This window comes from Peromyscus californicus, unplaced genomic scaffold (genome assembly GCF_007827085.1).
Source record: "Peromyscus californicus insignis strain IS unplaced genomic scaffold, ASM782708v3 Scaffold_8__1_contigs__length_139910024, whole genome shotgun sequence".
Classification (NCBI taxonomy): Eukaryota; Metazoa; Chordata; class Mammalia; order Rodentia; family Cricetidae; genus Peromyscus; species Peromyscus californicus.
Window position 1 is genome coordinate 139,589,189 of NW_026294606.1, and position 14,314 is coordinate 139,603,502.

Sequence of the window (14,314 nt, forward strand, 5' to 3'; positions counted from 1 at the left end):
GGCTGAAGCAATTAGGAGAAAGGATCCTACACTTCACCTGGGATGCACAATAGAGCTGATTCTGCTTGCAGGGTCATGGGTGAACTAGTCCTGAGTGAATGAGAATGGGAGAGCAGGTCATGTTCCTCTTGTATGCCATGTGGTGGCATGGGTGAGGGAAAGATTCCCTCCTGTTACCCCTAGAGATGTCCTCTCCCAGACCCCACCCATCAGTGTCTGAGGAAGATGGAAGAACAGTCCCTGCTCCACACCAGGTGCAGCGCTTGGGAGAGCTGGCCTTGCATCTTACCGGGGAAGCACATTAGAGCTGCCCTTGAAGGTGTAGGTGTAGAGAAACCTACCTGGAGGATGTGAAAGTCAGAGCACTGGCCTACCTTTTGATCATCACTGCAAGGGTGAACTAGCCAGGGCAATGCTGGAGATCCAATCCTGGCAGCAAAGGCAGGTGAGAGCTGGCAGGCTGAACAACTCTGCAAATACTCAGACCCAGAACCAGGGTTATGTGTCGGCCCACCCCATCTGTGGTCTGCTAGAACATGGCAGGGGGTCATGGACCTAGGGCTGCAGGATCTCTACAACACAGGGAAGCAAACAATAGGGTGTCCGTGAAGAATCCCAGTAAGGGCCCAGGATTGATGGTGCAGCAGAGACCAGGTACCTCAAACCAGACCAATGATTCTTATTTGAAAATGCCTGCATGTAAAAAAATATGGATAAAGGGGTTTACTGCATGACTCACTGTGTTACACTGCAGCTTCCATGACGAGATTTTCCCCTTCCTCATTCCCCCCCTTTTTCTCTTAAATTTTATTTTGTTTTATTTTGGATTGGGAAGGGAGATGGGTGGGATCTGAAGGCATGATGTAAAAGACACAAAGAATAAATAAAAATTAATTAATTAATTAATTAATTAATTATAAAAATAAACAGTCAGTCAACATCTTACTAAATGTAAAGACACTTGAAACAATCCCATTGAAGTCAGACACTAGTCAATGTTCATTATACCCACTCATTTATAATATTGTGATCTGGGGAATAGTTGGAGTATTAAGACAGAGATGAAAATTAAAGTATTAAAAATATGGAAAGACTAAATGAATTTATTCTTATTTGCACATGACATGATACAATACATTAGAGTTTCAAAAATTTCTACCAGAAAATCTCTTAAAATGATCTTTTAAAAAAATTCATCCAAGTGGCAGAATAAAGAATTAACTTCCAAAAATCAATTTTATTTCTCTACACAAATAAACATCACACAATGAAAGATTGTGATCATAGACACATTCCTATTTATAGTAGCATCAAAGAAAATAAAATACCTAAGAATAAACCCAATCAAGGAAGTGAAGGACCTCTACAATGAAAATGCCAGAGCACTAAAGGAGTTAAAGACACTAGAAAATGAAAAAAATCCAATGCTCATGAATTGGTAGATTTAATAATTTGAAAGTGACAATGTTACAAATCTCATTTGCTAAGGAGTGAAGTCCCAATCATAATCTCCATATCATTATCTGAAAAATAGAAAATAATCTTAAAATTCATATATAAACACAGAAGATCCCAGATAGCTAAAACAATCCTGAACAAAAAGAATAGTTTCAGAGAGATTAGCACTCCATAACCCACTGTGATAATAGCAGTAAAAACAATGATGGTGCAGTTTCCTAAGACTTAGAGACCAGCCCCCAGCTCCCACTCTGCCCCGGACTTCCCTTCTGGACCAGAGGTGAGTGTCCAGGCTCAGCCTAGACCCCATCCCTGGGCACCAGCCACTCCGGGGAAGACCTGCCCAACTTGGCCCCAGGTTCTGGCCACTGGACAGGCTTCCCTAGCCCTCTTCTCCAAGACCCCCGGCAGACCCTGCAATCTCCATGCCCTGCCCCCACGCCCATCTGCCTGAGACCCCAGCCACTTCCTGAGACTTAGAGACCGGCCCCCAGCTCCCATTCTGCCCTGGACTTCCCCTCTGGACCAGAGCTCCCATCCTGCCACTGACTTCCCTTTTGGACAAGAACTACCTTTCTGCCCTGGACTTCCCTTCTGGATAAGAGCGCCCATCCTGCCCCGGACTTCCTGTCTGGACAAGAACTCCCATCCTGCCCCGGACTTCCTGTCTGGACAAGAGCTCCCATCCTGCCCTGGACTTCCCATTTGGACAAAAGAGAGAGCCTCCCTGAATCTGTCAGCTCTGTCTGAACCAAGTGTGCTGATAAGACCAAGAACGAACCACAAGGAGATGGGCAGACATCAAGGTAGAAGTACATACAACAAAATGAAGAGCAATACAGCATCACCAGAACCTAGCCCTCCTCCAACATCAAAAAATGGAAGAAGCAGAAGAAACCAGCCTTATGAATCACATCATGAAGAGGGTAGAGGCTTATATAGAAAGAATCACAAATGAAATTGAGGAAAAGACAAGCAAAAAATGGGAAGAATGCTATAAAAAACTAGAGGAAAGGACAAATAAAGCGGTAGAAAACAATAAAGCCCTGGAAGAAAACAATAAAGCCCTGAAAGAAAATCATGAAAAAGCAATGAAACAGATGAAGGAAACAGTCCAAGACCTGAAAAGGGAAATAGAAAAAATGAAGAAGACACAAACAGAGGGAATGCTGGAAATAAAAAATCTGAGTAAACGAACAGGAACTTCAGATGCAAGTATAACCAACAGAATGCAAGAGATGGAAGAGAGGATCTCTGGCGTTGAAGATATGGTAGAAGAAATAGATTCATCAGTCAAAGAAAACACTAAACCCAACAAAGTCATGACCTAAAATGTCCAAGAAATTTTGGATACCATAAAAAGATCAAATCTATGAATAATAGGGATAGAGGAGGGAGAAGAATACCAACTCAAAGGCACAGAAAAATATATTCAACAAGATCATAGAGGAAAACTTTCCCAACTTAAAGAAGGAAATGCCTATGAAGATACAAGAAGCCCATAGAACACCAAACAGACTAGACCCCCCAAAAAAGTCCCCTTGGCACATAGTAATTAAAAAACTAAACCTACAGAATAAAGAAAGAATATTAAGCAAAGGAAAAAGGCCAAGTGATGTATAAAGGCAAACCCATCAGAATAACACCCAATTTCTCAATGGAGACTTTCAAAGACAGAAGGACCTGGACAGATGTATTGCAGACACTAAGAGACGATGGATGCCAGCCTAGACTAACATACCCAGCAAAACTTTCAATCATCATAGATGGAGTGAACAAGACATTCCAAGACAAAGCCAGATTTAAACAATACTTATCCACAAACCCAGCCCTACAGGAAGCACTAGAAGGAAAATTCCAACCTAAGGAAGTCAGATATACCCTCAAAAACACAGGCAATAGATAAAGCCACAGCAGTAAACCCCAAAGAAGAGAAATACACACACACACTACCACCAAAGAATAACAGGAATGAACAATCACTGTTTATTAATATCCCTTAATATCAATGTACTTAATTCACCTATAAAAAGACATAGGCTTACAGAATGGATATGAAAGCAGGACCCATCTTTCTGCTGCATACAAGAAACACATCTCAAATTCAAAGATAGACACTACCTCAGAATAAAAGGCTGGGAAAAGACTTTCCAATCAAACAGTCTTAAGAAACAAGCAGGTGTAGCCATCCTGATATCCAGCAAAATAGACTTCAAACTAAAATCAATCAAAAGAGATCAAGAAGGGCATTACATACTCATCACAGAAAAGATCCACCAAGATGAAGTTTCAAATCTGAACATTTATGCCCCAAACACAAGGGCACCCACATATGTAAAAGAAACATTACTAAAGCTTAAACCACATATAAAACCCCACACATTAATAGTGGGAGACCTCAACACTCCACTTTCACCACTGGATAGATCTCCCAAATTGAAACTTAACAGAGAAATAAAGGACTTAACTGATGTCGTGACTCAAATGGACTTAATCGATATCTATAGAACATTCCACCCTAACAAAATGAATATACCTTCTCAGCACCCCATGAAACCTTCTCTAAAATTGACCACATACTTGGCCACAAAGCAAATCTCAACAGATACAAAGCAATTGGAATAACCTCTTGTGTTCCATCAGAACACCATGGTTTAAAGTTAGATTTCAGCAACAACAAAAACTACAGAAAACCTACAAACTCATGGAAACTGAATAATGCTCAACTGAATCACCAATGGGTTAAGGAGGAAATAAAGAAAGAAATTAAAGACTTCCTAGAGATCAACGAAAATGAAGACACCACATACCCAAACTTATGGGACACTATGAAAGCAGTACTAAGAGGGAAATTCATAGCACTAAATGCCCACATAAAGAAGTTCGAGAAATCTCACACTAGTGACTTAACAGCACACCTGAAAGCTCTAGATCAATAAGAAGCAAAGTCTCCCAGGAAGAATAGGCGCCAGGAAATTATCAAAGTGAGAGCTGAAATCAATAAAATAGAAACAAATGAACAATACAAAAAATTAATGAAACAAAGAGTTGGTTCTTTGAGAAAATCAACAAGATAGACAAGCCCTTATCCAAACTAACCAAAAGACACAGAGAGTGCATCCAAATTAACAAAATCAGAAATGAAGAGGGGGACATAACAACAGACATTGAGGAAATCCAGAGAATCATCAGGTCATACTTCAAAAACCTCTACTCCACAAAACTGGAAAATCTAAAAGAAATGGATAATTTTCTGGATAGTTACCACATACCTAAGTTAAATCAAGACCAGATAAACAATTTAAATAGTCCAATAACCCCTAAGGAAATAGAATCAGTCATTAAAAGTCTCCCAAGCAAAAAAAGCCCAGGACCAGATGGTTTCAGTGCAGAATTCTACCAGATCTTCAAAGAAGAGTTAATATCAATACTCTCTAATTTGTTCCACACAATAGAAACAGAAGGAACATTACCAAACTCATTCTATGAGGCTACAATTACCTTGATTCCTAAAACAAACAAGGATACAACAAAGAAAGAGAACTACAGACTGATCTCCCTCATAAGCATTGATGCAAAAATACTCAATAAAATACTGGCAAAGAGACTCCGAGAACACATCAAAACAATTATCAACCATGATCAAGTAGGCTTCATCCCAGGGATGCAAGGGTGGTTCAACATATGAAAGTCCATCAATGTAATATACCATATAAACAAACTCAAAGAAAAAAACCACATGATCATCTCACTAGATGCAGAAAAGGCATTTGACAGAATCCAACACCCCTTCATGATAAAGGCCTTGAAGCAATCAGGAATACAGGGAACATACCTAAACATAATAAAGGCAATTTATAGCAAGCCAACAGCCAACATCAAATAAAATGGGGAGAAACTCAAAGTGATTCCACTAAAATCAGGAATGAGACAAGGCTGTCTCCCCATACTTATTCAATACAGTACTTGAAGTTCTAGCCAGAGCAATAAGACAGCATAAGGAAATTAAGGGGATACAAATTGGAAAGGAAAAGATCAAGCTTTCCCTATTTGCAGATGACATGATAGTATACTTGAGTGACCTCAAAGATTCCGCCAAGGAACTGATATAGCTTATAAATGTCTTCAGCAACATAGCAGGATACAAGATCAACTCAAAAAAATCAGTAGCCCTCCTATATACAATTGACAAAGAAGCTGAGAAGGAAATCAGTGATACATCACCCTTTACAATAGCCACAAATGACATAAAATACCTTGGGGAAACACTAAACAAGCAAGTGAAGGACCTATATGACAAGAACTTTAAGTCCCTGAGAAAAGAAATTGAAGAAGATGTCAGAAATGCAAAGATCTCCCATACTCATGGATTGGCAGGACTAACACAGTAAAAATGGCAATCTTACCAAAAGCAGTCTACAGATTCAATGCAATCCCCTTCAAAATACCAACATAATTCTTCACAGACCTGGAAAGAATAATACTCAACTTCATATGGAAAAACAAAAAACCCAGTATAGCCAAAAGAATCCTGTACAATAAAACAACTTCTGGAGGCATCACCATCTCTGATTTCAAGCTCTACTATAGAGCTACAATAATAAAAACAGCTTGGTATTGGCATAAAAACCAACATGTGGACCAATGGAATCGAATTGAAGACCCTGACATTAATCCGCACACCTCTGATCATATAATTTTTGACAAAGAAACCAAAACTCTACAATAAAAAAAGAAAGCATCTTCAACAAATGGTGCTGGCATAACTGGATATCAACATGTAGAAGGCTGCAAATAGATCCATATCTGTCACCGTGTACAAAACTTAAGTCCAAGTGGATCAAGGACCTCAACATAAATCAGGCTACTCTGAACCTACTAGAAGAGAAAGTAGGAAGTAGTCTTAAACGCATTGGCATAGGAGATCACTTCCTAAGTATAACACCAGTAGCACAGACACTGAGAGAAACAATCAATCAATGGGACCTCTTGAAACTGAGAAGCTTTTGTAGAGTAAAGGATACAGTCAACAAGGCAAAGTGACAGCCTACAGAATGGGAAAAGGTTTTCAACAACCCCACATCTGACAGAGGACTCATATCCAGAATATATAAGGAACTCAAGAAATTAGACATCAAAATGCCCAACAGTCCAATTAAGAAATGGGCTATAGAACTAAACAGAGAATTCTCAACAGAGGAAACTCAAATGGCCGAAAGACATTTAAGGAATGGCTCAACATCCCTAATCATCAGGGAAATGCAAATCAAAACAACTCTGAGATACCACCTTACGCCTGTCAGAATGACTAAGATCAAAAACACTGAAGACACCTTATGCTGGAGAAGATGTGGAGCTAGGGGAACTCTCCTCCACTGCTGGTGGGAATGCAAGCTTTTACAACCACTTTGGAAATCAATTTGACGCTTTCTTAGAAAATTGGGAATCCATCTTCCCCAAGATCCAGCTATACCACTCTTGGGCATATACCCAAGGAATGCTCAATCATACCACAAGCGCACTTGTTCAGCTATGTTCATATCAGCATTGTTTGTAATAGCCAAAACCTGGAAACAACCTAGATGCCCTTCAACTGAAGAATGGATAAACAAAATGTGGTACATATACACAATGGAATACTACTCAGCACAGAAAAACAATGACATCATGAGGTTTGCAGGCAAATGGATGGATCTAGAAAAAATCATCCTGAATGAGGTAACCCAGACTCAGAAAGACAAACATGGTATGTACTCACTCATAGGAGGATACTAGATGTAGAACAAGGATGACTGGACTGCTACTCACATCACCAGGGAGGCTACCTGGAAAACAGGACCCCAAGAAAGACACGGGGATCACCCAATGATGGAGAAATGGATGAGATCCACATGAATAGCCTGGACTTGAGTTAGGGTAATGAAGGGCAAGGGTCGAGGGAAAGAGAACTTGGGGGAGCGGGAGATCCCTGTTGGATCAAGAACAGAGAGGGAGAACAAGGAATAGGAGACCATGGTAAATGAAGACCACATGAGAATAGGAAGAAGCAAAGTGCTAGAGAGGCCCACAGAAATCCACAAAGATACCCCCACAATAGACTGCTGGCAATGGTCGAGAGACAGCCCGAACTGACCTACTCTGGTGATGGGATGGCCAAACACCCTAATTGTCATGCTAGAAACCCCATCTATCGACTGAGGGAACTGGAGCTCCGGAAGTCTAATTAGAGACAAAGAGGAGGGTTTATATGAGCGAGAATTGTTGAAACCAAGGTTGGATAAAGCACAGGGACAAATAGCCAAACGAATGGTAACACATGAACTATGAACCAATGGATGAGGGCCCCCCAACTGGATCAGGCCCTCTGAATGTTGATTGGCTTGATCTGTTTGGGAGGCATCCAGGCAGTGGGATCAGGTCCTGTGCTCATTGTATGAGTTGGCTGTTTGAAACCTGGGGCTTATGCAGGGTCGCTTGGCTCAGCCTGGGAGGAGGGGACTGGACCTGCCTGGACTGAGTCTACCAGATTGGTCTCAGTCCTCGGGGGAGGCTTTGCCCTGGAGGAGGTGGGAATGGGGGGTGGGCTGGGGGGGAGGGGAGAGGGGCGGGAGGGGGGGAGAACAAGGTAATCCATGGCTGATATGTAGAACTGAATTGTACTGTAAAATAAAACAAAATTAAAGGAAAAAAAAGAACCATAGAGACCTGGAGGTCTGTCTAGACAGGCAGTGACGAAGAAGTCATGTGGTTGGGCTTAGAGCCAATGAGAAGGCAGAACAGAAAGGCAATAAAAACACAGGTTAGAAGACGTTCTTGCCCAGAGTCACCTCGGTTTTCTGCTTCAACACTTCTTGAACAGAATATGGCAATCCACCCCTCCGACCCCAGCTGGCTCCTCAGAACCAGAACTCTTGCAACCTCCTTGTTCCAGCATTGCCACTGTGCCTGGCCCTGCTCCTGCTATGACCACCACAGCTCCCTCACAAGTGGGCCAGAACTACCACCAGGACTCGGAGACTGCCATCAACCACCAGATCAACGTGAAACTGTATGCCTCCTACGTCTATCTGTCCATGTCTTGCTACTTCGACCCGGATGATATAGCTCTCAACAAATTTGCCAAATACTTTCTCCACCAATCTCATGAGGAGAGGGAGCATGCTGAGAGACTGATGAAGCTACAGAACCAACGAGGTGGCCAAATCTTCCTGCAGGATATCAAGAAACCAGACTGTGATGACTGGGAGAATGGGCTGAATGCAATGGAGTGTGCACTACACTTGAAGAAGAGTGTGAGTCAGTCACTACTGGAACTGCTCAAACTGGCTGGTGACAAAAATGACCCCCACTTGTGTGACTTCATTGAGACCCATTACCTGAATGAGCAGGAGAAATCCATCAAAGAACTGGGTGGCCACGTGACCAACCTCCACAAGATGGGAGCCCCTGAAGCTGGCCTGGTAGAATATCTCTTTGACAAGCTCACCCTGGGACACAGTGATAAGAGCTAAGCTGACTTCCCCCAAAGCCACAAGTGACTTTACTGGTCACTGAGGCCGTGCATGAGTGTTGGGCTGCCTTTTCTTTTCTATAATTCATACCAAAACATCCGCTTAAGTTCTTTAATTTGCACCATTTCTTCAAATAAAGAATTTTGGTACCCAAAAGATCACAGGTTAGATGGCAAGAAGCTCTCTCTGGGGAAGTTAAGGTGGCGAGGTGGTAAGATAAGGTAGTCCTGGCCCTTCACTAGTTCTCTGATCTCTTTGGCTATTAAGTCAGTATTTGGCTCTGTGTTTCTTATTTAATAAGACTGTTTAGAAATTCATCTACCAAAAAAAATGATGGTACTAGCATTAATCCAATTATGAAAAATACTAGACCTAAATAGAATGTGAGAGTATGTAGGTTCCACCATTTAATATTTGAAAAAGCTTCCAAAAACATAAGCTGAGGAAAAGAAAGCATCTTCATTCAATAAGTGGTCCTGAAAAAAGTGGACAACCATATGCAGAAGGTTGCAATCAGACCTGTATCTATCACCTCGAATAAACATTAACTCCAAATGTATCAAATATCTACCAGTAAAGCACAAAACACTGAAACTGGTAGAAGAAAACACACACAGTACCCTACAAAATATAGTAGATAAAGGAAAGGACTTTCATAACAGGATGCCATTTACCCAAGAAATAAGACCAACAATTGACAGGTGGAACATTATAACAAAAAACTTCTATACAAGTCAAGAGGAATATCATAGAGGATCTATAATATATATATATATATATTTATATATATATAAAAAAATATAAAAAACAAAAAATAACAAATCAAAACATAAGATGGCTGATTATAAAATGCACACAGTACATGAACAGAGTGTTCTAATCTATGAGATAGAATCCATGCTTTGGTGGTCAAGATAAAGACTGGGTAGGATGTACACCTTGGGGACAAACAAATATTGTTGTTCTGCTAAAGAAATACAGCAACAAAGTAACTCCTAATGGCATTCTACCACACCTATATTTCAGTGGATAGCTTAGCCATCATCAGAGAACATAGATAAGAAATAACTTTACAACATGTTCACAGAACCTAGCAATTAGGAAATGTAAATCAAACCAACTTTAAGACTTCATTTTACCAAAGTCAGAATGCAAAGATCAATGAAACAATGGACAATAAATGAGGGGTTGGGAGGTAAAGAGAATATTCAAATAGTAAAATAAATAAATAAAATGAACTACAGGAATTACCAAGGGAGGAGGGATGGATATAATCCCCTGACAGTAGGATCAGGATCCAGCCCTGGTGCATTAGTGGAATTTTTGGAGCCCACTGCCTATGGTAGGACACCTTACACAGCCTTAGTTCAGGGGGAGGGGCTTGGACCTGCTTCAACTGAGTGTATCAGGCTCACTGACTCCCCATGGGAGGCCTTGCCTTGGAGGAGGTGGAAATGGGGAATGGGTGGGAGGGGCTGTAGGGTGGGAGGAGGGAAGGGAGGGGAAACTGTGGCTGGTATGTAAAATGAATAGAAAATTACTTAATTAAAAAAAGAGAAAAAGCCAAACATAAAAGGAAAAAAAGGAAGAAGTTAAAATAATATTAAAGATATCTGAAATATAAGGAACTAAATTATTGTCTGCCTAAACATACTATAATATATTTAACTCTGTATATAAATAAACATGATATAATTATATCTCCAAACATAGAATAAATAATAAAAACTGGTCTAACAAAAAAAGCACAGACTTTTAAAAGTCGCCTAAGTCATCAAAATTCACAATAAAGTTTCACATCTCTTCAATGTAAGATCTTATGAATATCAAAAGAAAGTTACATAGGACCACCATATTCTTATATTTATTCCACATTTTTATTCTAAAAAAGTAAAAAATAAAGACCATAGAAAAATAAAAGGAAATTCAGCAGAGGAATCACCATATCCTGAGATTCCCAGGACTAGCATCTGAAACTTGGAATTTAACTTTGTGGCCTCTAAAGATCTTGGGTAACAAGTTCCTTTATGAATATTTAGTCTTTTGTTATATCTTGACTTAGGTATGAAGATAGGGTTAGACAACATGAATGTTGATGCATGAAATGACAGAGAAACAAGAGAAAGAAAATTAAAAATATCTAATTAATATTTACAGAAGCATAATAAGGAGGAAAAAAATTGACATTTCATGTCAATTAAATCCTCTTTTCTGTAAGTGGTCACATATCCTTAGCTGTTAATTATAGGTTCCTTCCTCTAGGACTTTGCTTTATCACTTCACCCTCAGCAAGCATTTCAGCAAGTGCAATTCTTTACTTGGTTGCATGGACCATATAATCCTTATTACAGAGCTAGGTAATTTATTATTTTTTCCCAGATTGTGTCCTTCTACTTTGCCATTAATATTAATTACAGGACATAGTAACACCAGGAGATACTTTAAGGAATTTTCATCATTATGGACATACTTTCCCATCTTCTTTTTTGGAGAAGTATAAATTTCCAAAGTAGTCTGAATTAATCACATATCCTAATATAGTTATTCACTTCCCAACCAGGTTGCTCCAGGGCATCAGGAGCCCAAAATGGCTATTAGAAACTATTAATTTCCAGTGCAGTGCAATGAATGGTGGTATTGTTTCTGAAACTCTCTTGCCTTTGAAGAGACTGAACTTTTGCCACACCTTGACATTAAGTCAGTAATGTGCCTTGATATCATTTGAGTTTAGTGTCTTACACATCCCACATAATTAATTGTTTATAATTTATGCTAAACTAAATTAATAAATGGTGTGTATGACAAGTTATGCACACTTTAATTTCAAGAAAATTTGGTATTGTTTGTATTATGATAATCACTATCTGAAAGCAGACAAAAGGTTTAAACAAACCTATCTCATGTACTCTTTGTATTTTTTACTTTTAACTGGGAAATATCAATACAAACAGAAAATATAAATTGAATGGATGAACATCAATAAACCAAGAGTTGTCTAGGTTTATGTTCATTTCAGAAGTATTCCACACCTTTACAATCTATTTTTACACATTTTCCTCAGAAGTTTTTATGAATCAAGCAAAAACTTCATAAATTCCATGGGGGTATAGTCGCCTCCTACTGACCACAACTTCTACTTTACTTCTTGGGTTCTGTTTAACTTTGAATCTACTTGTAGGTCAACAGAACATGATAGGGACAGGAATATTGTCTTATGTAGCAGCCCTATATGGAAAGTCATTGTCTCCTCTAAACTTAAGGCAAGGGTAATTCCCTCAGTAAAGGGCAAAAATGGCAATAGTGGAGAGTGTGGGGATGGGGTGTGTCCTTTCCTAAGAATGGGGACAGTATTTCCTCAGGCCAAATGAGACCATTAGAATCTGTTGAGTCAATACCCTCAATATTCTCAGGATACTGCAACAGATCATAAAACCAAACAGTAGTATCCCATTGTTTTCTAATCATGATCCTAACTTAAAACTGCTGACAACTTTGAGGTCTGTGAATTACATTTCTATTCAAACCCAGAGAATTGCATAATAAGAAATTAAGTTTGGTTGTTTTCTAATTTGAAATCTGTAGATGTAGCAGTCCTATTAAATAAGAAACACAGAGCCAAATGCAGAGTTAAAAGCCCAAGAGATCAGAGCAGTAGCTAAGAGCTGATACTAAAAACCCTTTCTTACTGTATATCTGTCTTTTTTATTGACTTTCTGTTCTGCTCTCATTGGTTGTAAACCCAACCACATGACCTCCTTGTCACTGCCTGTTTATACAGACATCCAGGTCTTCTGTGGTTGTATTGAGATTAAAGGAGTGTGTCTCCATGCTGGCTGTATCCTTGAACACATGGAGATCTGTATGTAATGTGATCAGGATTAATGGTGTGAGCCACCACCACCTGGCTTCTGCTATGGCTTGCTATTAGTTCTGACCCCAGCCAACTTTATTTATTAACATACAAATAAAATTATATTTCAGTACAAATCATATTTCAGTACAAATGAAATATCACCATATTTCCCCTTTTCTATTTGAATAAAAAGAAAAAAGGAAAAAAGTTATAACTAATATAAGAAAAACTATATACAAAAGTACAATGACTATATATTATATATACAAGCAATAAAAATCTAAACAATGTCTAGTCCATTTGCATTTGACAAATTCAGAGAAAATAATTCCATTTTCTATCCTATTTTGGTAAGTCCAAAATGTACCAGATTCACTTTCTATCCTAACATATTACTAACAAAAATATCTTATAATGTCTTCCAAATTTATACACTTACACCTCTTTAGTGAGTTTCTTTTCTGAAATTCTTAACAAAGAAAACTATAACTAGCTAATCTTCAACTATAACTAACTAAACTTCAACTCCCTCAGAGACCCAAGAAGGAAATAATATTACCTAATAAAAAATAAAAACAGGAAGTGCATACAAGCAGTTTAAAAAAAAAAACTGTTCTTGCCTGGACTTCTTGATCAACTGGACATGCAGGAACCTTAGGAAGGTGACCACTGAACTTTGCTTGGTAAAATGGTCCTTCAGGTTCCTGCTTTGCAGAGGAAACTGCCAGACATTCTACAGGACACAGAGAAGTGACTGAGAGACTCTAGGCCTGTGGGCTGAAGACAGATGCCCCAACTTTATAAAGGAACATTAGGTGACTGTCTAGGCTGCAGGTGTCTCTGTCTACCCTGCAAGACTCCCAAAAGTTGCTTGCATCCTTCTCCCATTTCTCAGGTAATCTTATATCCTTCTGAGGTCTTTGATGTAGTTGAAGCTAGATAGTTATAATTTTCCTTAGTTATGATAAAAGATAAGTTAGATATGAAACCTTAAACTCACAAATATAGGATAGATAGGATATCTTCTTTAATTTTGCCAAATACAAATAGACTAGATATTATAAATAGACTAAATATTGTAACTATAATTCTTGCTTGATAATTGTTTTGTTATATGTAATTTTACTATGTGAAAGTTAAAACCTTCCTTTTTGAAAAAAAAAGAAAAGGGGAAGTGCTGTGGATATCGCTCTATATAAATAAAATGCTGATTGGCCAGTAGCCAGGCATGAAGTATGGGCAGGACAAGCAGAGAACTCTGTGAAGTGGAAGACTGAGGCAGGGAGATGCTGCCAGCTGCCATGATGAGAAGCAACATGTTAAGATACTGGTAAGCCAAGAGCCATGTGGCAACTTAAAGACTAATAGCAATGGGTTAATTTAAGATATAAGATCAGTTAGCAAGAAGCCTGAGCCATCAGGCCAAACAGTTTAAATAATATAAGCGTCTGTGTGCTTATTTTATAACTGGGCTGTCAGACTGCCAGGGCTT

General features: G+C 39.1%; 1 protein-coding gene across 1 annotated transcript; it reads left to right on the top strand.

Moving 5' to 3' along the window:
• The first annotated feature begins 8,276 nt into the window (after nt 1-8,276).
• Nucleotides 8,277-8,969, top strand: LOC128104427 (ferritin heavy chain-like). The gene has a single exon (XM_052729327.1). It carries the CDS (start codon nt 8,421-8,423, stop codon nt 8,967-8,969), a length of 549 nt encoding a protein of 182 aa, XP_052585287.1. The 5' UTR covers nt 8,277-8,420.
• The last annotated feature ends 5,345 nt before the right edge of the window (nt 8,970-14,314 follow it).